The 22683-nt window shown below is 48.4% G+C and overlaps 1 protein-coding gene and 1 long non-coding RNA gene across 2 annotated transcripts; one reads left to right on the plus strand and one right to left on the minus strand.

Annotated features, from left to right (window-relative positions):
* Positions 1 to 338: 338 nt before the first annotated feature.
* Positions 339 to 1140, minus strand: LOC135370660 (uncharacterized). The gene is made up of 3 exons (XR_010415420.1): positions 1100 to 1140; positions 594 to 915; positions 339 to 409 (listed from the first exon to the last, which is right to left on the minus strand). It is a non-coding gene; the product is annotated as an uncharacterized LOC135370660 (long non-coding RNA).
* An 850-nt stretch (positions 1141 to 1990) lies between these two features.
* LOC135370666 (BEN domain-containing protein 5-like) lies at positions 1991 to 5174 on the plus strand. The gene is made up of 5 exons (XM_064604458.1): positions 1991 to 2713; positions 2805 to 2875; positions 3012 to 3243; positions 3299 to 3479; positions 4851 to 5174. The coding sequence occupies exons 1-4, from the start codon at positions 2446 to 2448 to the stop codon at positions 3451 to 3453; spliced, it is 726 nt and encodes a 241-aa protein (XP_064460528.1). The 5' UTR covers positions 1991 to 2445; the 3' UTR covers positions 3454 to 3479; positions 4851 to 5174.
* The last annotated feature ends 17509 nt before the right edge of the window (positions 5175 to 22683 follow it).

A 22683-nucleotide genomic window follows, 5' to 3' on the forward strand; every position in this document is an offset into this window, starting at 1 on the left:
ACGCGCCGCAGAGCAAACATATTTTACATCATGACTCCTGGTGGACAGCATGACAGATAAGGCAGGATGATGCCACCTCATTGCTCCTTCAAAAGAAATATTTTTAAAAGCATACAGTGTGGTAAATATCCTATGCAATGCCCCGCAGCTGTGAACAGCACGCATATGTGTCCGCGTCCGACAATACAGTCAATTCACACTCTACCAGCCCTGTGGCACAGGATGGGGTACCTCTGGTACCTTGAGTGCACTGCTCGGAACTGCATGGAGCCAAGAAGTGGAGGGAACCCCGTATTGACGGCCCTCACTGGTTTCTAGTACGTAAGACTGGCTTACTCACTTCGTCGGATGAGGTGTCGGGAAGGACTGCTCTGCTCTGTGTGGGATGTCCCTCGTGGTCGGAATCGTGCTGGAACGGACACAGATTGGGTAAGGTTTGGAGTCAATTCACACTCTACCAGCCCTGTGGCACAGGATAGGGTACCTCCGGTACCCTGAGTGCACTGCTCGGAACTGCATGGAGCCAAGAAGTGGAGGGAACCCCGTATTGACGGCCCTCACTGGTTTCTAGTACGTAAGACTGGCTTACTCACTTCGTCGGATGAGGTGTCGGGAAGGACTGCTCTGCTCGGTGTGGGATGTCCCTCGTGGTCGGAATCGTGCTGGAACGGACACAGATTGGGTAAGGTTTGGAGTCAATTCACACTCTACCAGCCCTGTGGCACAGGATAGGGTACCTCTGGTACCCTGAGTGCACTGCTCGGAACTGCATGGAGCCAAGAAGTGGAGGGAACCCCGTATTGACGGCCCTCACTGGTTTCTAGTACGTAAGACTGGCTTACTCACTTCGTCGGATGAGGTGTCGGGAAGGACTGCTCTGCTCTGTGTGGGATGTCCCTCGTGGTCGGAATCGTGCTGGAACGGACACAGATTGGGTAAGGTTTGGAGTCAATTCACACTCTACTAGCCCTGTGGCACAGGATAGGGTACCTCTGGTACCCTGAGTGCACTGCTCGGAACTGCATGGAGCCAAGAAGTGGAGGGAACCCCGTATTGACGGCCCTCACTGGTTTCTAGTACGTAAGACTGGCTTACTCACTTCGTCGGATGAGGTGTCGGGAAGGACTGCTCTGCTCGGTGTGGGATGTCCCTCCTGGTCGGATTCGTGCTGGAACGGACACAGATTGGGTAAGGTTTGGAGTCAATTCACACTCTACCAGCCCTGTGGCACAGGACGGGGTACCAGGTACCCCGAGTGCACTGCTCGGAACTGCATGGAGCCAAGAAGTGGAGGGACCCCGTATTGACGGCCCTCACTGGTTTCTAGTACGTAAGACTGGCTTACTCACTTCGTCGGATGAGGTGTCGGTAAGGACTGCTCTGCTCTGTGTGGGATGTCCCTCGTGGTCGGAATCGTGCTGGAACGGACACAGATTGGGTAAGGTTTGGAGTCAATTCACACTCTACCAGCCCTGTGGCACAGGATAGGGTACCTCTGGTACCCTGAGTGCACTGCTCGGAACTGCATGGAGCCAAGAAGTGGAGGGAACCCCGTATTGACGGCCCTCACTGGTTTCTAGTACGTAAGACTGGCTTACTCACTTCGTCGGATGAGGTGTCGGGAAGGACTGCTCTGTTCGGTGTGCTCGGTTCGCAGATTCGAAAACGAGACACTCCACGTTTGATGTATGCATTTTGCATTGTATTCTAATTGTTTCACAGTTGCACCACATTGCTCTGAATGCACGGAAAACACAACCTGCACGGAAAACACAACCTGAAAGAGCTGAAGCGTTAAAGGAGCACAGAAAGCGTTTCAGTCACGACCATTTTTTCACACTTAACCTTACTGCTAAAGCGCACCATACAAAGTGATATACTCGACAGTTGTACACATGTCGCGGAATTCGATTGAAAATCACAACCGCGAGCAACTGTGGCAATGCCCGCAACTACCCGCCAGAGTCGCTTTGAAGTCATTGCAGTGCAACCTGCTAACTGGTTTGGAGAAGCGTCAACTGCCACACAGAGAGACAACTGGGAGCAGAAACTAAAAAGATAAAAAGTGCGAAAAGCGCCGACCACGATTGGAGCGTGATGTCTCTTGTAATCACGATGACATCACAATTCTCCTCGTTCTTGCATGTAAAGCGAGGTGAGTGGGTACGCACGCGTCAATGTTGGGAGCGTTTATTCCAAGAAAATACTGCGTACAGAGAATTTTCCTATGTTCGTTGTCAGCCGAGTTGCGTCCTTTTGTAATTCGCCAGAAACAGAAGATCTTTTGAATTTTTTCCTGCGCTCGTTAAATCTGAACGAACAAAGAGAGGTACAAGTAGCTGAAAAACAGCTAATGACACGTTGTGTGCACTCAAAAATATCCTGTACTGGTTGTTTTTCCTAAATTCACAGAAGCCTGCTCAGGGCCAGACAAACTGTGCCGTGATGAGGGACATCTTGCGACAGAAGCTAGCCGAGAAGAGAGCCCACCCTGTTATTGAGTACGAGTCTGAGGTCAGTGATTCTGATGATGGTGCTGTGGTACCGCAGAAGCTGTATGATGAACTACAAGAGCGCTATGCTGCAATGAAAGCACAAGTACGAGAGCTAAAGTCAAAGGCTAGCTCATCGCCAAGCATGATGGAAGATCATTTGAAAGCTATCAGCACAACTTTAGCACGAGTTGAGGAAAAGATAGATCAACACGAATATGGTTAGTCTGATGGTGCACTTTGTCCTCTGTTTATTACATCCTAAATATGTTTTTTGGTAGATAATCTAATCTTGTACATAATTTCTTCCAGTATCCCCTGAAACAACCATGCTATCAGAGCCTCCTCTCAAAAAAGCTAACTTTCAGACGGATGGAGTCACTGTGAGTACTGAGGTTCCACATACCATTTACAGTACAACCTTACTATAGTGCTAAATATCCTGCATAGAGTGCAAAACTATTTTTAATGGCTTCTTGTGTGTCAGTTGAGACACCTCCTGCGTACTTGCATTTGCAGGTAACCATCAATGAAACTGTGTCAATGCCACTCGATCAGTGGCTGCACTGTCAAAGAGAGTCTTTTTTTGAGAAAGAGAGTCTTTTTGTGCGGAGCATGGCACTGGCTTTGTGGGGGAAGGATACACTCAAGAACAGGTCGACAGAAGGACGGGTGTCGAATCGGTTGAGAAAGCAACCTGAAGCTACGGCAAAACCCCAACTCTCACCAGAAAAAATTGGTGTCCTAGAAGGTTCGTAATTCAGTAAATACCTGCAATTCATTTACAGCCACTTTCTTTGTTGCAGACTGCTTTGAGGACTGGCCCGTGAAGCGTGGTGCCAGTGGTCCATGCTTGAAAGAAAGGTTGAACTCCCTGAAAGGCCACCTGATTTCAGCTCTACGGGATGCTGCAAGACCAGCAAAAGACACACCGACCACACCCACAAATGCCACCTCATAAGGACCTTATTTCTGCTGAAGTTTCTGGTAAATATTCCTTGTACCGTGACATTTCTACACATGTGTGTCACAGTATGTTCTATTCTGACAGCCACATGGGTGACATAAATCCCCCCCCCCCCCAGCGGGTGCTTCTTGCAAAACCACCGCTTTGTCCTGATCGCATGTCTTAGAAAAGTGTATTTTGCGGTCGTGTGACATTATATCTCGTTTTGCTGCTTATTTGCTTTATGCTGCTTACATATTTCCGTTGCCATCAAGCCAAGAGATAAACTTGTTCTGCCAACGCAAAGCATGCGGTTCTTCCACAACGTGGTACCCCATTTCTCGTTAAAGTACATTGCATCGGCCAGTGAGCCTTATTGTCATCACATCTTTGGAACTTATCTAGAGTACGAGGCTTTATGTGCAAAAACTGCGCGTTTTACTGCCACATTATCAGAAAAAATAATTACAGTGATCGAAAGACATCGAAAGCGTTGTGCAGAAGCAACTGCATTGTTTGCAAATGGGTTGGCTGCAGGTCACGTGTGCCTTGACGTTTGCTGCGATGTGCGACCAGGACCTGTCTGGGATGCATTGTATCTACTGAGAAATGCATTGGACGCCACCCCTGTGCTGACTGCTCTGCAGCACTTTCACAATTTAATTTTTTTGTTTTATTTTGACATGACTTGAATGTCACAGGTGCTGGGAGCATGTATGTATTGTTAAGCTAAACAGTACAGTTAAAACGACAATTTCGTCTCGCCCACCATCCCTCGGGCATTGTCTGTTTACTGAACCATCACATTCATATCATCTTGCTGCTTCACCACTGGAGTCACCGCTGCAGTGGCCACTGACTACCCCCAGCCCAATGCCGGTGGTACCAGTAAACCCTTGGCATTTTAGCACCGGGAACCTAGAACGTCAGCAGCACTGACCTCCGAACAGCAGAGCATCACCATTGTCTATGTCATGAGCATTCCCAGTGCCCGGGCCATCAACATCGCGCGGGTCATCACCGTTCTTCGCCGTCATGCCTATGGACTGTGCGCAGCATGGTTACATAATAGGGATGGTTCACTGAAGTATCAGTAACAAATACCACTGAGAGTGTGTCAGTGTGTCCTTGTTTTTGCTACAGAATTTCAAACGTTTATCATGCGCAAATGAACTTACTAATGTCAACACTAAAAGCAGTTCTGTGATGTGAGTAGCTATTGTTGACTTTGGTAACATTTATGAAACCTCGGCCATACGTTTTAGAAGATTGTGGTAGCGAAATGGCTACTAGTTGCAGTTGAAGGGAGTAAAATGTGTAGTGGCCCCTTCAGTGACTAGCATCATCTGGTAGCTTTTCCTCAGACCTGCGAGTTCTCACACCACCTGTCTTGCATTGTGCTCTTCCAGCAGGTTGTCCTCATATCTTCGCAGCAGAAGAAGGATCCCACTGCTGCCTGTGATGCAGGAGGTCAAGTAATCACAGCACCTGCACACAGATCCAGTCCACAGACCTGGACGGCATACCTAGGCATATTTTACATGTACACTTCAAGTACTGCAAGTTTCAACTCTGCAATGCAAGACTATATCTGTCTGAATTTATGACACTGACTTGTACCAGTAAGCTTTGTTTGCGGACAGTACAATGATTGGTCCATGTCTAGTTTAGGTCCGCCACTCGATTTCAACCTTGAAATCTCCATACCTGGATGTAATTATGGAAGGTGCATCATAATCTGCAATTAATATGCGGCGCTCGGCCCCACAAATTCCTCGAGAGACCTGTGATTCACGAAAAGTTTCGGCAGCGGCGGCCATGCGCCAATTGTTTACCTACATTCCCGGCCGCAGATGGCTGTTTTACATTTTTCTGAAGCGTCTGCCACCAAAACACACCTTCACAGATATCTGAGACTGTATTGTCCCTGTGAGGCACTTAGCCTCCTTGCACTAGTGCATTTGCTGTCAAGTATAGTTGCCCCGTCATTATTTCTTCAGGAGGTCAATGAAAACGGTGATATCTATAAGAGAAGGTGTGTTTTGGTGGCAGACGCTTCAAAAAATGTAATACGGCCATCTGCGGCCACTCTGAATGAAATGCAAGCGTCAAATGCACTTCCATAGCATGCGCGGCTGCTGTCTGCTAGCGGAAGTGGTATGTGTCCCCAGCGAAAGGCGAGAGAGAAAGGTGAAAACAATGCCGGGAAGAGAGTGAGGTGTGTGTAGGCACTCGTAGGTACACAATGGGCACATGGAGGTGACATGGCCGCCTCTGCCGAAACATTTCGTGAATCACAGGTCTCTAGAGGAATTTGTGGGGTCGAGCACCGCATATTAATTGCAGATTATGATGCACCTTGCATAATTACATCCAGGTATGGAGATTTCAAGGTTGAAATCGAGTGGCGGACCTAAACCAGGCATGGACCCAATGATTAACTCGGGATGAACAATTAGTGTCAAGAACATGCCAAAATATGCACATTGTTATCTCATGCCGCTCTTCACGTGTCAAAGTAAGGAACAGGGGCTACATTTGTACAGGTGTTGCAACAGGGTCATATTGCTGCATGATCTGAAGGTAGCAGCGTCCAATTTCGCGTTTAAGGATAGTGCAACAATGCTCTAACCACCAAAGGATGTGTTTAGTAGGTTTATATCCTTAACGTATTACAGGCAACACATGTGTTGCAGGCTGTAAGAGTTAAATGCAATGCGCACACCCAAAAACTTAATTGACACACGAAGCAGCAGGGCATTTGGGCATTTTGCAAAAGAGCACTGGTTTGTGTGCACGTGTCGACAAGGCTGCTATGGTTGTTAATCGCATGTGCCACCTTTTTGCTCCTTTGCACATTTTCAGTGTTTCAAAGTTCAAAGCGTTCAAAGTCAAACAAATGTTTCATACTCTTTAAATACTTATTTTATTCACATGAGAGTGCGAGACTTCTCCCATTTTTGCCTGTTTTTTTTTTCAAAGTGTTTCAACATGTAATTGAGAAACTACGTGCCTCAATGGGTATACTTCCGTATGTTCCTGCCTTACATGGTGCATGTTTCTGTTATGATGTGGACTTAGCTGTGATAATATCAAAGTTCATTATACCTGTGATAGCATGAACGCACATTTATCTGCGAGACTCTGCAGTAAAGTGACATACTTTTCAGAAGTCTCTTGTGATTCAAGAGCCATGTGTTAAATGTTTGCCTGTAGGTTTTCTCTAGTCAATTTTTCCTTTACCCAGCTGCAATATTGCATCCCATGTGTTACCTGCGGGTACAAGATGTCATGTTTTCATATGCTTTGCAAATAAACATTCATCAGAAATTTCATACGGAGTGGAGCCCTGTTATTGAAATCGCCATTAGTACCCACTGCAAAAGTAGTGTATTGCAATGAGATAACAAATATGAAAAGTACATTGGCAATGGGAATTTCATGCCAACTTGAATTGGAATCTCGATGGTAGTGCACGTTGGCCCAATGAGAAGAAAGGATGGCAGTCAATGGGAGTTCCATGTGAAGTTTCCCATTGAAACTCATTCAGGTCCGCACCTGGTTCACATTGGAGCCAATTGAAAAGTCCTGGATTTTAATATGGTATTTGTCCAAAATTGTCGGTTCGGAATTGGAAAATTCCGTGACTTTTAATGAGAATTCTCCATGTGATATCCACTTAAACTGAATGAGATTTCCGGGCTATTTTGAATTGGACCATTTCCAGCAGGGAAGGTAGAACATAAGGAGCTCGTGTCCCTTATAACTTCCCATGAAATTAGGGTATTGTTGGGTTGGCATGCTGCTTGTCCACCCTTGAACATTACCATTCCTTTGTGATTGAAATTGCGCCTTTTTACCCACTTGCAATTTGAGGCAATAAGTGCATAACATGGTGGATAATGTTCGGTGTCCCTGTCATTATGTTTTGTCGGAAACAAAGTCGTTGAGTAAAGCTACTGGTCGCTGGCTAGTACATGTAGCTGCGTATCTTAATATATTGAGAGCTTCTGTTTCCCCCGAGCAGTAAGAAAGTGTAGTACCCTCTGTAAGGCTGGTGCACCGCGATGCTGTGCTCTGCTGTGCCATAGTATTTATTCCTCCAGGATGCAAGAAGCATTACAGAGTTGTTTCTTTGTTATGACTATAGTCTAAAAACTCAGTAGTAAAGGAAGTCCGCTTTGGTCTCAAGATGTTATACTGGTGTGACGTAATTGCAGTGTGCTGTTTCAAAATGATTTGTGGGTAAAATGGATGCGAGGCAAACGGGGAGGTGGTTCCAATCATGATTTGTGCGCGGAACAAAGAAATCAGTGTTAGATTCAACATCGAAATTGTGTGCTTTCTCTCCCTTTTTTTTCTTCGGTGATTAGTAGTACAGGTGCGGGACGTGCATGTGGCAGTATGAAGGACATTAGGGTGCAGCGAATTTATGCAGTACATATTTTATGAAAAGAACACTGCCCTGCTGCATGGTGAGAATTGTGCAGTGACTTGCTATAAACTAACCATCTCATTCCTGCATACATCACCCGTGGCACTAGTCATCAAAAGTAAAAATATATACTTGCTTCACCAATGGCGTTGCTGATTCTTTCATTTAACACATAACTTGTGATTGGAACTACCTGTTGAATTGCTTGGCATGTATTTCCTGGAATAATCTCAGTGACATTTGTGACTCAAGCATAGTTATTTTGTAACAAAACATATTCTTCTTTACAATTTTAGACCACATCTGTAATGACAAACACTCTAACAGCATTACGTCTTCATACAGTCACTCCACACAAAATCATCAATATCTAACAAGATTTAAATCAATATATTTACTACCCGAATACGAGTGATTTAAGATATTTATGACCAGTACAAGACCTTGAGATATTTCTTCACCTGCATTGGAAAGTACTCAGCCAGCACCATGAAGGTGTGAGAGAGAAAGAGATTATGCGTTTAATGGCACAAAGGCCATAGAGCGCCAAAACTATGGTGTCTGTACTACAGGTTTTCCGTCCATTTTAGTCTAACTGCCATCTGAATTAGTCAGGTGCCACCTGAAATAATCCGAGCTCCATTCAATTTAATCTGGGCGCCATCTGAAAAAATCCAGATGCTATTTAATTTAATCCAGGTGCCATGTGAATTAATCTATGGTGTTTTTAAGCACCGTGTACTCACACGAGGGACATCCCCGCAGAATATTCTACAGACATGTAGTGCAAGGAAAAGTAAAATGCTGCTGATGGGACTCAAATTCTGCTGCGTCTTATGTTGAGCATTCGCACGGCGCCGAGATATCTAACGTTAAAGCGGAAGCATAGCAGACGACACCATTGGTCATGTCGTCTGCTACAGAATATCTTCTGACTGAAGTGCAGGATATTCCACATGGTTAGAAGAGCACGAAAAGGCATGACTCCCATAGCAGACGACACCACTGGTGCTGTCGTCTGCTACAGACGGTCTTCCCACTGAGCTGCAGGATATTCCATGTGGTTAGAAGAGCACGAAATGCATGACTCACATAGCAGACGACACCATTGGTCCTGTCGTCTGCTACGGAATATCTTGTGACTAAGCTGCGGGATGTCTTTCCGTGCTCTTCAAACCGCAGAGGATATCCTGTGGCAGAGTAACAAGATATTCCTTTGCAGACGACAGGAAAACTGGTGTCGACTGCTATGAGTATCATGCCTTTTCGGGTTTTGCTAACCCCGTGGAATATCCTGCAGTTCAGTCAGAAGACATTCTGTAGCAGGCGACAGCACCAGTAGTGTCGTCTGCTATGTGAGTCATGCCTTTTAGCGCTCTTCTAGCTGCGCGGAATATCCTGCTGTTCAGTCAGAAGATATTCTGTAGCAGACGACAGCACCAGTGCTGTCGTTTGCTATACTTCCGCTCCAACTCCCAATATCTCGTGCGTATGTTCCACATAAGACACGGCACAACTTCAGTCCCATCAGCAGTTTTTTTGTTACTTTTTTGTCCACTAAAATACTCTACGAAGATGTCCCTCGTGTGAACACATGGTTATAGTGCTTAAAAACACCATGGATTAATTCAGATGGCACCCGGATTAAATTGAACAGCATGTGGATTTTTTCAGATGGCGCCCGGATTAAATTGTATGGCGCTGGGGTTATTTAAGATGGTACATGGACTAAAACGGACGGGAAAACCTGTAGTGACACCATACTGAATGTGTAAGGTGCAGAGGTGTGTGCATGTGGAGCTGTATTCCAATGGTAGCAGCTGTCGTACTACATATCCTGCATTTTCTTTCTTACAGGAGTGTATCGTGTATCAGCCCTGCAAGGGCAGCAAGCTGATGAACCGAGCCACAACCTACGAAGAAGTTCTGGGGATTGTTTCGAAAACAGCAGAAGTGTAAGGGAACCTTTTACTTGGTAACCAGACACACTTAATGTACTTTGCAACTCTAAGATGTTGTTTTGATCGCTGCATATTCAACCACACTTCACAGATTCACCCTTTCTCTGTACGTACAATAAATGTGTCACACATTACTGCATGACTTGCCATTTCATTAAAGGAAGACACACACAATTACACATCCTACGGTGCTGTTTCCACATTTGTGGGAATCAATGCACCCCACACTTCAACCAAAAGCCGACTCTCTCAGGTGGTCGTGAAAATTACAAGGAAAGAGCCGGCAACATAGCTGCCATTAAAATCCCTGTAAATTTTACGGCTACATTTTTTGTAAGACACCGTAACTTTCACGGGGAAAAACCAGCATTCTGGTTACATGAAAATTACCGTAAATTTAACGGCAGTACTTCTTCCGAAGTGGCCGTCATTTTAACGGGAAAAGTCCGGCAACATAGCTGCCATTAAACTATACGTAAATTTTACGGTAGTTTTTTTACAGTGCAATTCAGTAACTGCACCTTACTTTGTTACTTTGTCACTTTGTTGAGCTCGCGATTGAAGTTCTCCGTGAACGGGAAACGGCTCGGCACTACCTCCGTTTGCGTGCTCACATTCCCCGCCACCCGCTACTCAGGAAAATTCGATACCGCCCTGAAAGCGACTTCTATCGAGTAGCGCAGAGACACGCCAGACTCTCACTGGCTTCATAACTAAGGACACTATACCGCCGGAAGCCCCCTGGTCTCTACCGGTACCGCCCACTTTTGTACGCCTCCCAAACCTTCTGGAAAGAAGAGATCAGGTCCCCCCTCAAGTCCTCCGAGCCCATTTTCATGCTCTGGTAGACGCGAAGATTTCTACGTTTACGGCAGCATATACTGATGGCGCATCCCGAAACAACAAGTCCGCCTCCGCCTTCGTCATTCCATCCGAAGGCGTCGTGCACGGAAGACGCCTCTCACATCCAACCTCCTCCACAGCTGCGGAACTCTATGTCATCCTTTTCTTTCTACAACACATCGCTGATTTTCCACCCCGGGAATGGGCAATCTTTACAGACTCCAAATCTGCCCTTCAAGCAATTGAAAATTCCGGCATACGAGGCCCATCCGCACCCGTAGTCACAGACGTGCTAATGGCTTACCACACTATCTACGCCGCAGGCCACAGGCTAGTTCTCCAGTGGGTTCCAGCCCATTGTGGTGTCGTGGGGAACGAGCAGGCCGACAGCGCCGCAGAAGCGGCACTCTCGTCTCGGAAACGGACCCGTATTGTTCTGCTGAGAGGAGACCGCCGTTCCATTCTGCGACGCCTACTGACATCCCTGGCTTCCCGCCAACGGACAACCGACATTCTTCCCCCCTCTATGTTGAACAGAGTTGATCCCACGCTCGCTTTCCGCATACCACGAAACACCTCTCGTCAAGATGCTGCATTAATCCACCGAATGCGCCTCGATGTGGCCTTTACAGCTCAGTGGCGTTACCGCTTGAGACAGGTTGACTCTCCCACCTGCTGCCACTGTGGTGCTCTTGAGGATCTGGAGCACATTCTTCTTCATTGCCCTCACTACGAACCTTCCGGAACCACACTCTCCGAGTCTCTTCGTCAGCTGGACTCTCCCCTTTCTCCCTATCGAAATTGCTTGGTCCCTGGCCCAATCCAGCGCAGCAACGCTCTGCGCTCAAAGCTCTTCTGACATTTCTGGACACCATCGGACTTCGATCGTTATTGTGAAGGGGCTCGTTATTTTATTCCCCCATTCCATCCAGCAATGGGGTAGAGTATCGCCTGTGGCGATGAAACTCCCCACTCTCCAAGGTCGAAAATAAAGTAGTTGTTGTTGTCACTTTGTTAATTGCACCTTGTTACTCCGTGATCACTGTATCGTACGCTTCAGTTTGTTCTTGGCCTTATCATGAGGACATTTCAATGTTTAATTCCAAATTTTGCGTCTTAGTCTCTTCCCGGCACCATTAAGAATGCTTGTCGGTTATCAACTCCCTGCTTTAGAGAAATAAAAATAAGAAAATAAACTAGCGGAAGACTGCTTATTTTCAGAACATCTAGAGGTGAAAGCAGAGTCACGTTCGGCACAAAAAAGTGATTGGAAAACCCACACTTCCTAAATAATGTCGGGCATGCACGACGTCACCTATATGGAGGCCTGCGACCTGCTTCGAGCTTTCTTCTCGTTCGTTCTTTCATTTACTTCATGGCAGCATCCACAATAGTAAGAACATGCCTTCCAGTGTGACGCAAGGCACAGGCCTTTTCCATATCCTGGAGGTGTTGCTCAAATAGGCGCTCGAATCAAAGACAAAAGGAAGAGAGATGCCCAAGCAGCACAATGTACTCGAGTGCAATAGTTGTGGACGGCATGTGTCTTATCAATGTAATTAGTGCGGCCGTTAATTATTTTGTAATTAATCTTCATAATTCCTGAAAACAAGCTGAGCGCGCAATTCCAAATTTGGAGAGCACAACCCTGAGAAGTCTAGTCAGCAGGAATCGAAACAGTAACACTTCTCTGTGCGCTTAAAAAAATGAGCAAAAATGCACTATCGTCGAGAGTTGCGCGAGTTCGTGCAGCCGCTCGTTCCTATCACCCTCACTGTCACCGTTTGACGATACTGACGTCACGCTGTCCCTCAAAACATGCCCCCCCCCCCCCGCTTCATAGCGTCCTCGTTGTTTTTCTCTTGTTCAAATCTGATACAACGTAGACATTTATTGAGCAGCAGAATGGGTGATTGTGTTTTTGTTATCTGCAAGGTTTTTACAGTAATGCAGTTTTAGTTTTATTGCGTGACGTTTATCACACCACATCGCCAACTGTGTTGTGCAGATCAAACGAGATAACGACGGAAAGAAAATCAAGTACGGCACGTTTTATGATAATGTAGAGTGAGAAACAACATCGCTATTTCCCTCACTCCAGGGAAAAAGCGGGCTTTTCCATGATTTCAGGAACAACCTGTTGAGAAGTGGTGACACCGAGACAGGGAGAGGAGAAATTGCCGCAAAGCCCGTATAGTGTTCAATTATTTTGTATGTTCGCGCATTTTTTTTACTAGAGCGCAAAAAGGCTCTGTGATTTCGGTTCTTGCATGGTAGGCCCCTCAGGGTTATGCTCTACATCTTTGCAATTACGCAGTCAACGTATTTTCACTAGTTATAATGATTAATCGGGAACGTTAGTTAACGGCTGCGCTATTTGTTTGTACGCCACCACCTTTGAATTGGTCGCGTCTGGAATAGCTATATTGAACGACTTTTGCGAAAAAGAAAGTCATTCGCGAATTTCATCAAATTCATTCAGTCTTACTTCACGTACCCTGTATGCAGGGCTAAATGTGACCATATTTTTTTAAAGATATATCTATCACTTTTTCCGAGATGAAATCGCAATATAGCGTATGCTGAAGGGCATTCCCTAGGAGAACATTAGCAGACTCCTAAGGCAATGTCTTAATTGTTTCAATAAGTAACTTTTTAATTAGAAAAGCTACGAAGTTGTTCCAATCAGAAAATCTGATCTCTTCGGTCACCAGATACCAAAGCCGTTTTCAGAACAAAAGTCTGTTCGATATACCGTATGAAAAAAAATCGTGAATATTTTTTGTTCTTTATTTTGTTCATTGTGCATCTTGGAAAAAGCGTCTTTCGTTGGCCCCCGATGCGAGAGAGTGAAAGAGCACAGTGCCGACTCATGCGTCGAAGATTGGCTTTAACTTGCGGAAAGAAAACAAAAACGAATGTATCGGGTGACTCTATCGGAGCTGCCCTTGTCTTGCATATCCTGTCCTAGCTGCATTTTCCGTTTTTTTTATCTTTTTCACGGATGCAAGACGCGATAGTGTGCTCTTTCATTCTCTTGTGTTAGGGCGAAGGAAAGACGCGACTCTAGATATGTGTAATAAATAAAATAATGAAAGAAATAATGTTCCTTCACGATTTTTTTTTCTGCGAACGATGTATCGAACCAATTTTTGTTCTGAAAACGGCTTTGGTATTTGGTGACCGAAGAGGTCAGATGTTCTCGTTGGATCAACTTCGTAGCATTCATAATTAAAAAATTAATTATTGAAAGTTAATGAAGACATTGCCTTAGGAGTCTCCTAATGCCTACCTAGAGAGCGCCCTTCAGGATATGATATATTGCAATTGATTTCATCTGGAAAAAGTGATAAATATACTTTTAAAAAATATGGTCACATTTAGCGGGAACACGATGTATATGACAATAAACACGCATGGTATTTTTAACCTATTCATTATTTTGCTATTAGAATGAGTAAACCCGTAAGGAGGTTACGGCCTTGCACAATGTTGCATGAGAACGAAAAATTTGGCGAGTTACAGCATAAAGGAAGTTTAAGCCACGTGTCCGGAATTTATGTTAAATGATTGAAATGCATCTACACTGCGAAAAGCATGCGTAGGAATTTCTTCACTTTAATTCCAATTACCATTAGAGCGCGTCAAACCTGACCCGCATTATTGGTTCCGTCGTCATATTCACCTCGAATGAAAATGTGATGAGTTGTGTCTTTACAGGGAACAAAGGACTTTTAAGCCACAAGTTCGATATACATTACATAAAAAAATCTACATTACAAAAAAACATGCTCGTAACTTTGTGCATCCTATTTAGTTTCACCATTAGAGCGCGTCCAAGTTGGCTATCAACAGGACTCCATCGTCACATCGATCTCGATGAATGAAAATTTGATGAGTTCCGCCTTGACAGGGAACAAAGGACGTTTAAGCCACATGCTTGAAATTGATGGTAAATGATTGACAACCATATACACTACAACAAACACGCGTGACACTTTGTGCATTTCAATTAGTTTCCCCATTATAGCGCGTTAAAGTGTACCCGCGTGACGATTCCGTGTCAGATTGACCTCTATCAATGAAAATTTGATGAGTTCCGCCTTGATAGGGAACAAAGGACGTTTAAGCCACATGTTTGAAATTGATGGTAAATGATTGATAGGCATCTACACTACAACAAACACGCATGGCACTTTGTGCATTTCAATTAGTTTCCCCATTAGAGCGCGTTAAAGTGTACCCGCACGACGATTCCGTGTCAGGTCGACCTCTATCAATGAAAATTTGATGAGTTCCGCCTTGACTGGGAACAAAATGCGTTTAAGCCACATGTTTGAAATTGATGGTAAATGATTGACAGGCATCTACACTACAACAAACACGCGTGGCACTCTGTGCATTTAAATTAGTTTCGCCATTAGAGAGCGTTAAAATGTACCCGCATGACGATTCCGTGTCAGGTCGATCTCTATCCATGAAAATTTGATGAGTTCCACCTTGACAGGGAGAAGGACAAAGACAGGGACAAGGACGTTTAAGCCACAGCTCTTTTCCCTGAGATGTTTGCATTCGTTACAGGTCCGAAATTTATGGTAAATGTATCATGTATCAACGCTACAACAAACACGCGTGGTAATTCGTTCATCTTAAATACCCTTACCATTAGAGCGCGTCAAAGTTGGCCCACATAATTGATTCCGTTGTCACATCGACCTGGAGTTTACAGACAAGAAAGGGCGTTTATGCCACAAGTCGGAAATTTATTTTAAATGATTGACAATAATCTACATTACAACAAACGCGCGTGGTATTGTGCAAAACGGGGATTCCTGTAGCGGTGAAGTAAGTGGGAGTGCAAGGGGAAGTCATATTAACTGCACAGGCGATCGCACAGCATTAAGGCAAATAAATCAAACTGAACGCCATGCAGTGTGGCATAGGTCCAGGACGGCATTATTAAGCCAAAACTCTGACGCTCTCGCCCTGTCGTTACTCACATATCTACATCTGTTTAAGTACCTCTAAAAAACAAAAAAAGGAAGAAGAAAGGAAAAAGAAAGAAAAGAAAAACGAAACCGAGCAGACCGCGGATCGAACCACGATCCCCGAAAACCGTGACCAACATCTTTACCACTGAGCCAATGTTGCCCGTTTTTTCTTTTTTCTTTTTTTTGCAAGCCACACCGAGCTTGTCAATACTTCTTTTGTCGTGGGATCAAAATTGCAGCGTCCCACAACAGGGCACAAAGTTGCAAAGCGTTCAAGACAAATCCAACTTTCATGTCCTTCATGCGCATTTTCTGGAGATCCACTCTTTTAGCCAAGTACCACAAAAATAGCACACCAGTGCATTCTACCATGAAGCCAACACGGCGAAAATAAGTCCTCCAGGAACAAAACTGCGACGCTCTTGCGCTTCCATTCCACTAGTACACGATCGATGGGCCTCTCACAGCAACACCCATGTGTGGGCTTTTCTTTCTAAAGCTCAGCGTCAACAGATATTCTAACAAAACCAGGTGGAATGCATTGCTTCAATGAAGGGCAGCGAGTACACCGGTCAAGCCAACTTTAAGAAACCGTGTCCCGGATTTCTCGTGGAAAGAAGAGGAATTGTAAAAGCCCTATGGCTCTCCGTCCATTTTTCTGATTTTTTCCCAAACAGCTTTTGCTGGTGTTTGGCTGTTTATACCACTAACGAACCCTTGCCATGATTTTCGCCTGGCTTGTTTTCTAGTGTAACGGGCCTTGGCTTTTGACCTTTTAAACGCAATCAGATTTTCTGTTGTTGGAGCGCGCTTGAAAGAGTTCCAGGCTTTGTTCTGCGCCTGACGTGTTTTGCGGCACTCTTCGTTCCACCATGGTTTGGGATTTTTACGTGGTCGTCCAGTGGACCGAGGGATCGCTTTTGATGCTGCATCTATTATGGTGTGTGTAATCGCTTCATTTTCATCATCTACTGATAGGTGCATCAGATGCTCATGATCGATTGTTGCCAGTTCTCTGTATGTGTCCCAATTTACGTGTTCCAGTTTCCATCGAGGTGGACGCACCTCCAGCGTTGGTGCTAACGATCGCGTTTCTATAAGAATAGGAAAGTGGTCACTCCCATGCGGATTCTAAATTGCGGACCAGGTATAGTCCAACGACATTCCTGAGGAAGCTAAAGACAAGTCAATGCATGAAAATGTTTTGTAGCAGCAGCGTCATAATCATCACCAGCACCGCCATCGGTTACGCGCAGCACTGCGCGTGACCCGAGCTTTCGTTTTTCGGTTCATCGCCATTAACCGTCATTAAACCCATCAACCTCAGTAGAGCCTGGTCGCCTCATTTCTCGCTCTACAACTGGTGACCCGGACGTGATCCAACGTTCCACCATCATGAACGGCGACCAGCACTCCAGCAGCTCTTCGCCTCCCAGCCGGCCACCGCCACTTCCACCGCTTGAGGCTTCTGTGGCACCGCTCCGCCTGCCGCCTTTCTCCATCTCCGACCCTCAGCTGTGGTTCGCGCAGGCGGAGGTTCTCTTCGACGGACGCCGCGTCACTTCTCAAGCCTCAAGGTTTGGCTATGCCATCGCAAACCTTCCTCCCGAAGCTGCGGCGGAAGTCCGTGACCTAATAATCCACCCTCACCCCGAATTACCCTACGACACCTTAAGGGACGAGTTAATCCGCCGCACGTCTGCTTCGGAGGAGCGGCGATTGCAGCAGCTTCTGAACAGGGAAGAGCTCGGCGATCGACGGCCCACACAGCTACTACGCCGCATGCGCGACCTCGCGGGCAACCCTACCACGGACGACTCACTACTACGCGAGCTCTTCCTACAACGTTTGCCCCACAACGTACGCATGATCCTGGCCGCCGGCGAAAATTCCCGCCTGGATGACTTGGCGAAGATGGCGGACCGTATTATGGATTTTGCTGGCCTTCCATCACCAGAAACCGTTGCCGCCCTGGCCCCCCGCACCTCCCCTCCACCGGTGGACGTTGCAATCAATGCCATCAGCACGTCGCTGCAGCAACTCCAGACTACGGTGGCAGCCCTGGTGAACCGGGTGGACGCCATTCCCCCGCAGCGACCACGTTCCCCTCGGCGCCCGTTTTGCCGTCGCTGCTCGCCATCCCGTCAACGGTCTCCTTCGCCCTCTCAGCACCACTTCTGCTGGTATCATCGAAAATTCGGCGATGCCGCAAGGAACTGCCAGGCCCCTTGCTCGTGGCCGGGAAACGCTCCCCCCAACCATTAACGGCTGGCATGGCTGGGGGCAACAACAGCCGGCTCTTCCGGATCACGGACCGCGTGTCCGGCTGTCGCTTCCTGGTGGACACCGGGGCTGACGTGAGCGTCGTTCCACCAACCCCCGCAGAAAAACGACACCGACAACCAGACTTGGCTTTGCAGGCCGTCAACAAGTCCACCATCTCAACTTACGGTCAACGCTCCGTCACCCTTGACCTCGGCCTGCGCAGAGTATTTCGTTGGGTTTTTACCATCGCCGACCTCCCCTTCGCAATCCTTGGCGCCGACTTCCTCCACCATTTCGACCTTCTTGTGGATATTAGACGCCAGCGCCTCGTCGACAACACTACTTCTTTGCACGTTTATGGCGCTCCAGCGCATATAGCCGCCATTAGTCCCACCATACGGCTACCGTTGCCCACTGCTTTCGCCGACATTGTCACGGAGTTCCCCGCTGTCCTGCGCCAATCTCACGCCTCTTGCCCACCTCGCCACAGCGTCACTCACCACATCGTGACACGGGGCCCCCCTGTCTTCGCTCGCCCCAGACGGCTGGCTCCGGAGCGCCTCGTCATTGCCAAGAGGGAATTCGAGCACATGCTCGAACTGGGGATCATTCGGCCTTCCTCCAGCCCGTGGTCTTCCGCTCTCCACATGGTGCCCAAAGCAACACCTGGTGATTGGCGCCCATGTGGGGACTACCGTGCACTCAACATCGTCACGGTACCGGACAGATACCCGCTTCCCCATATTCAGGACTTCACCGCGAATCTTGACGGAGCGACCATCTTCTCCAAGATAGACCTCATCAAAGCCTATCACCAAATTCCCGTCCATCCCCCTGACATCCCGAAGACTGCTATAACCACCCCTTTTGGCCTCTTTGAATACGTGCGGATGCCCTTTGGCCTGCGTAATGCTGCGCAGACATTCCAACGATTCATCAACGAAGTGCTCCGCGGCCTGGACTTCGCATTCGCATACATGGATGACATCCTCGTCGCAAGTCCATCTCCGGAGGCTCATCGCGCCCATCTGCGCGCCCTGTTCTCGCGCCTGGAGGACTACGGAGTCTCCATCAATGCCGCGAAGTGCGAGTTTGGCGTTACCACCCTTACCTTCCTGGGACACACCATCACCCCGCAAGGCATCCGGCCACTCGCATCCAAGGTCCAGGCCATCCGAGACTTTCCTGCCCCCACTTCTCGCAAAGGACTTCGTTCATTCCTCGGCCTCGTGACTTTCTACCGACGTTTTGTGCCTCGCTGTGCTGCCTTGCTCCAGCCTCTCTACGCAGCTCTCGGCGCTGACCATCCGAAAGAGGCCCGTGCTGCCCCTCTGGAGTGGACACCGGCAGCAGAACGCGCGTTCGAAGAGGTCAAGCAGGCCCTGGCAGATGCTGTGCTGCTCCACCATCCTCGTCCTGACGCCGAGACAGCTTTGTTCGTCGACGCCTCCACTGCTGCTGTCGGCGCAGTCTTGCAGCAGCGTCAGGATGGCCACTGGAAACCTCTCGGTTTCTTTTCCCAGCGCCTCTCGCCAGCAGAAACACGCTACAGCACCTTCGGGCGTGAGCTCCTCGCCGCCTACCTGGCATGCAGACACTACCGCCATTTTCTCGAGGGCCGCCCGTTTGTGCTGTACACCGACCACAAGCCTCTCATGTTCGCCCTGCGATCGGCCTCCCTCAACCACTCGCCTCGTGAAACCCGCCACATGTGCTACCTCTTGGAGTTCACGACCGATGTGCGACACGTCGCAGGCGAAGACAATGCCGCTGCCGACGCACTCTCGCGGCCGGACGTCAATGCTCTCCATCCGCCCCCCGCGGTCGATTTGGACGGCATCGCCCAGGCGCAACAGGCAGATGAAGAGCTCGCCGCCCTTCGTTCATCCCCCGCCTCATCCACCACTTTTCGGGAGATCTCGCTCCCCGGTTCGACGGCAAGTCTATGGTGCGACACCTCTACTGGTACCCCGCGCCCTTTCGTTCCCCTGGCCTTCCGCCGGCATGTTTTCAACGCCCTCCACTCGCTGTCCCACCCTGGCGTGCGCGGCACGCAAAAGATCGTCGCAGAGCGCTACATATGGCCTCGCATGAATGCCGATGTCCGTGACTGGGCGCGGGCCTGCCTGGCCTGCCCGCGGTCCAAAATCTACCGCCACACCATCTCGCCTCCATCGCGGTTCCTTCCGCCAGATGCACGTTTCGACCAGGTCCACATCGACTTGGTCGGCCCGCTTCCTCCGGCCAAAGGCTACCGCTACCTGCTCTCCTGCATCGACCGCTTTACCCGCTGGCCGGAGGTAACGCCGATCCCTGACATCACGGCAGAGACGGTGGCCCACGCATTCCTCTTCTCCTGGGTTTCCCGATTCGGCGTCCCGTCCACTGTAACCACGGACAGAGGACGCCAGTTTGAATCGGCCCTCTTCGGTCACCTATGCAGCGCCCTCGGAACCCATCACATCCGAACCACGGCCTACCATCCGGCTGCCAACGGCCTGGTCGAGCGCCTTCATCGGCAGCTCAAGGCGTCCCTCCGCGCCACTGACCACGGCGACACAACCTGGCCCGAGCGTCTACCCTTCGTCCTGCTTGGCCTTCGCGCCGCGATCCGCCAGGATGACTGCAGCGCGGCCCACATGGTCTACGGCTGCCCGCTCCGCCTTCCCGGATCATTCTTCACCCCCTCGGCCCCGCTCGTGCACGACCCTTCCTCCTACATCGACCGTCTCCGCCAGCTCTTCCGGGACCTCAAGCCCACGCCTACCCGCTCCGGTCCCGCAACACGCGTGTTCGTGAGCCCCGACCTTAATCAAGCCACCCACGTCTTCGTCCGCCGGGACTCTGTGCGCTCCAGCTTGCAGCCTCCCTATGACGGCCCCTACAAGGTCATCTCGCGAGCCGCGAAGTTTTTCCGCCTCGATCTTCCGCGGGGACCTGACACTGTGGCCATCGACAGGCTCAAGCCCGCATTCCTGGAGTCGGCACCTCTGGTATCGCCCGACCCGCCCTCCCTACGTCCGTGCTCAGCTCCTGTCTCCAGCATTCCTCCCCCTCCACGTCGAGTGCATTGGGCGCCGCAGCTCGCACACTACGAGCCGCCCACCGCCTCGGGTCCGGCTCCTGCACTCCTTGGCCTCGGCGCCCGACCTTTCCGCCAACCTCGGCCCTCCTCGCCAGCTTTGTCATCCGCCACGGGGGGGAGCCCTGTAGCAGCAGCGTCATAATCATCACCAGCACCGCCATCGGTTACGCGCAGCACTGCGCGTGACCCGAGCTTTCGTTTTTCGGTTCATCGCCATTAACCGTCATTAAACCCATCAACCTCAGTAGAGCCTGGTCGCCTCATTTCTCGCTCTACAGTTTTATGTGTACTGTTATAATATGTAGGGTCACCATTGTTCAAGATGGTGATGTTCGTGGTGTCTAATACTTCCTCAATTAATTTGCCATGTGCATCTCTCCTTTCACTGCCCCAGAGAGGGTGGTGTGCATTTAGGTCTCCCAGAATAAAGAATGGCTCTGGCAACTGATTGATAAGGTCAAGAAAATCGCCTAGTGTGGGATTGCTGCTTGGAGGTATGTAAAGAGAGACTACAGTTGTCAGATTTTTCAGTTGTGTCCTACCAGCCACTGCTTCCAAAGATGTATTTAGAGGTATATCTTTTATGATTACACCAGAGTTAGCCACAATTGCAACACCCCCACCGGTGCTACCTATGCGGTCCTTACGGTAGACTGTGTGATGTTTAAATAGTTTTGTGTGTGTGTTCAACATGGTTTCTTGCAGACAGAAGATATATGGCCTATGCATATCCAGTAGGGCACAAATATCATAATATTTTTGAGCAGCGCCTCGGCAGTTCCATTGCAATATAGAGATGCCCATTATACAGGTAACTAAAGGGACCAACAAATTAAGGGTTACTACCTGAAGCATAACTTATGTTTAAGGTGGCAGCACCCTTTGGGGAACCGGCCTTCGCTGCTCATTGGAAGGGGCGTTAGGCTTAGAGCCTCTACCTCTCCCTTTATCTCTTCTTTCTTTCTTTTTTCTCTTTTTTCTTTTCCAGGCAAGCTCGATATATTCGATGACGACTTCTGTTACATGCAGTCATCATCATCGACGTCCATACTTCCAGATATCTGGGAAGGAACCTTTAAGTTCCCGTCCCAAACAGACTGTGCGCCATCGACCTTGGACGAGGTCGTGGCTCCTTTGTTGTGGCCAGTCTCTCGATCAGCCGCTGGCAACGTGGGAGGCACTTGCGTGTCTCCCACATCCTGCTGGGGGGTGTGGACTGGAGTCTCAGTTACCTGAAAACAGGTCTGAGTCTCCACAGATCTCCTCGGTGGTGCCACCCCCCTGCGCACCACGTCGGAAAAACTACCTTTCTTTGCAAAGTCAAGCTGTGCTTTTGCAGCTTTATATGTAATGTTCTGCTCTGTCTTGATTTTAATTATCTGCTTCTCATCTTTCCAACGGGGATATGACCTGGAGTACACCGGATTGTTTCCCTCACAGTTTGCACAATGGAATTCGTTGTTACAGTTTTCTCGTGTATGGTCCTTCCCTACACACTTTGGGCAAACAGGATGGCCACGGCAGGCTTGTGAACTGTGCCCAAACCGCTGACACTTAAAGCAGCGCCTTGGGCTTGGGACGTATGCTCTTACATTACAATTAAGCTAGCCGGCTTTGATACTTGAGGGCAGTGAGTGAAGTTTGAATGATAATATGATATGTTTA

Source organism: Ornithodoros turicata, chromosome 1 (assembly GCF_037126465.1).
Source record: "Ornithodoros turicata isolate Travis chromosome 1, ASM3712646v1, whole genome shotgun sequence".
NCBI lineage: Eukaryota > Metazoa > Arthropoda > Arachnida > Ixodida > Argasidae > Ornithodoros > Ornithodoros turicata.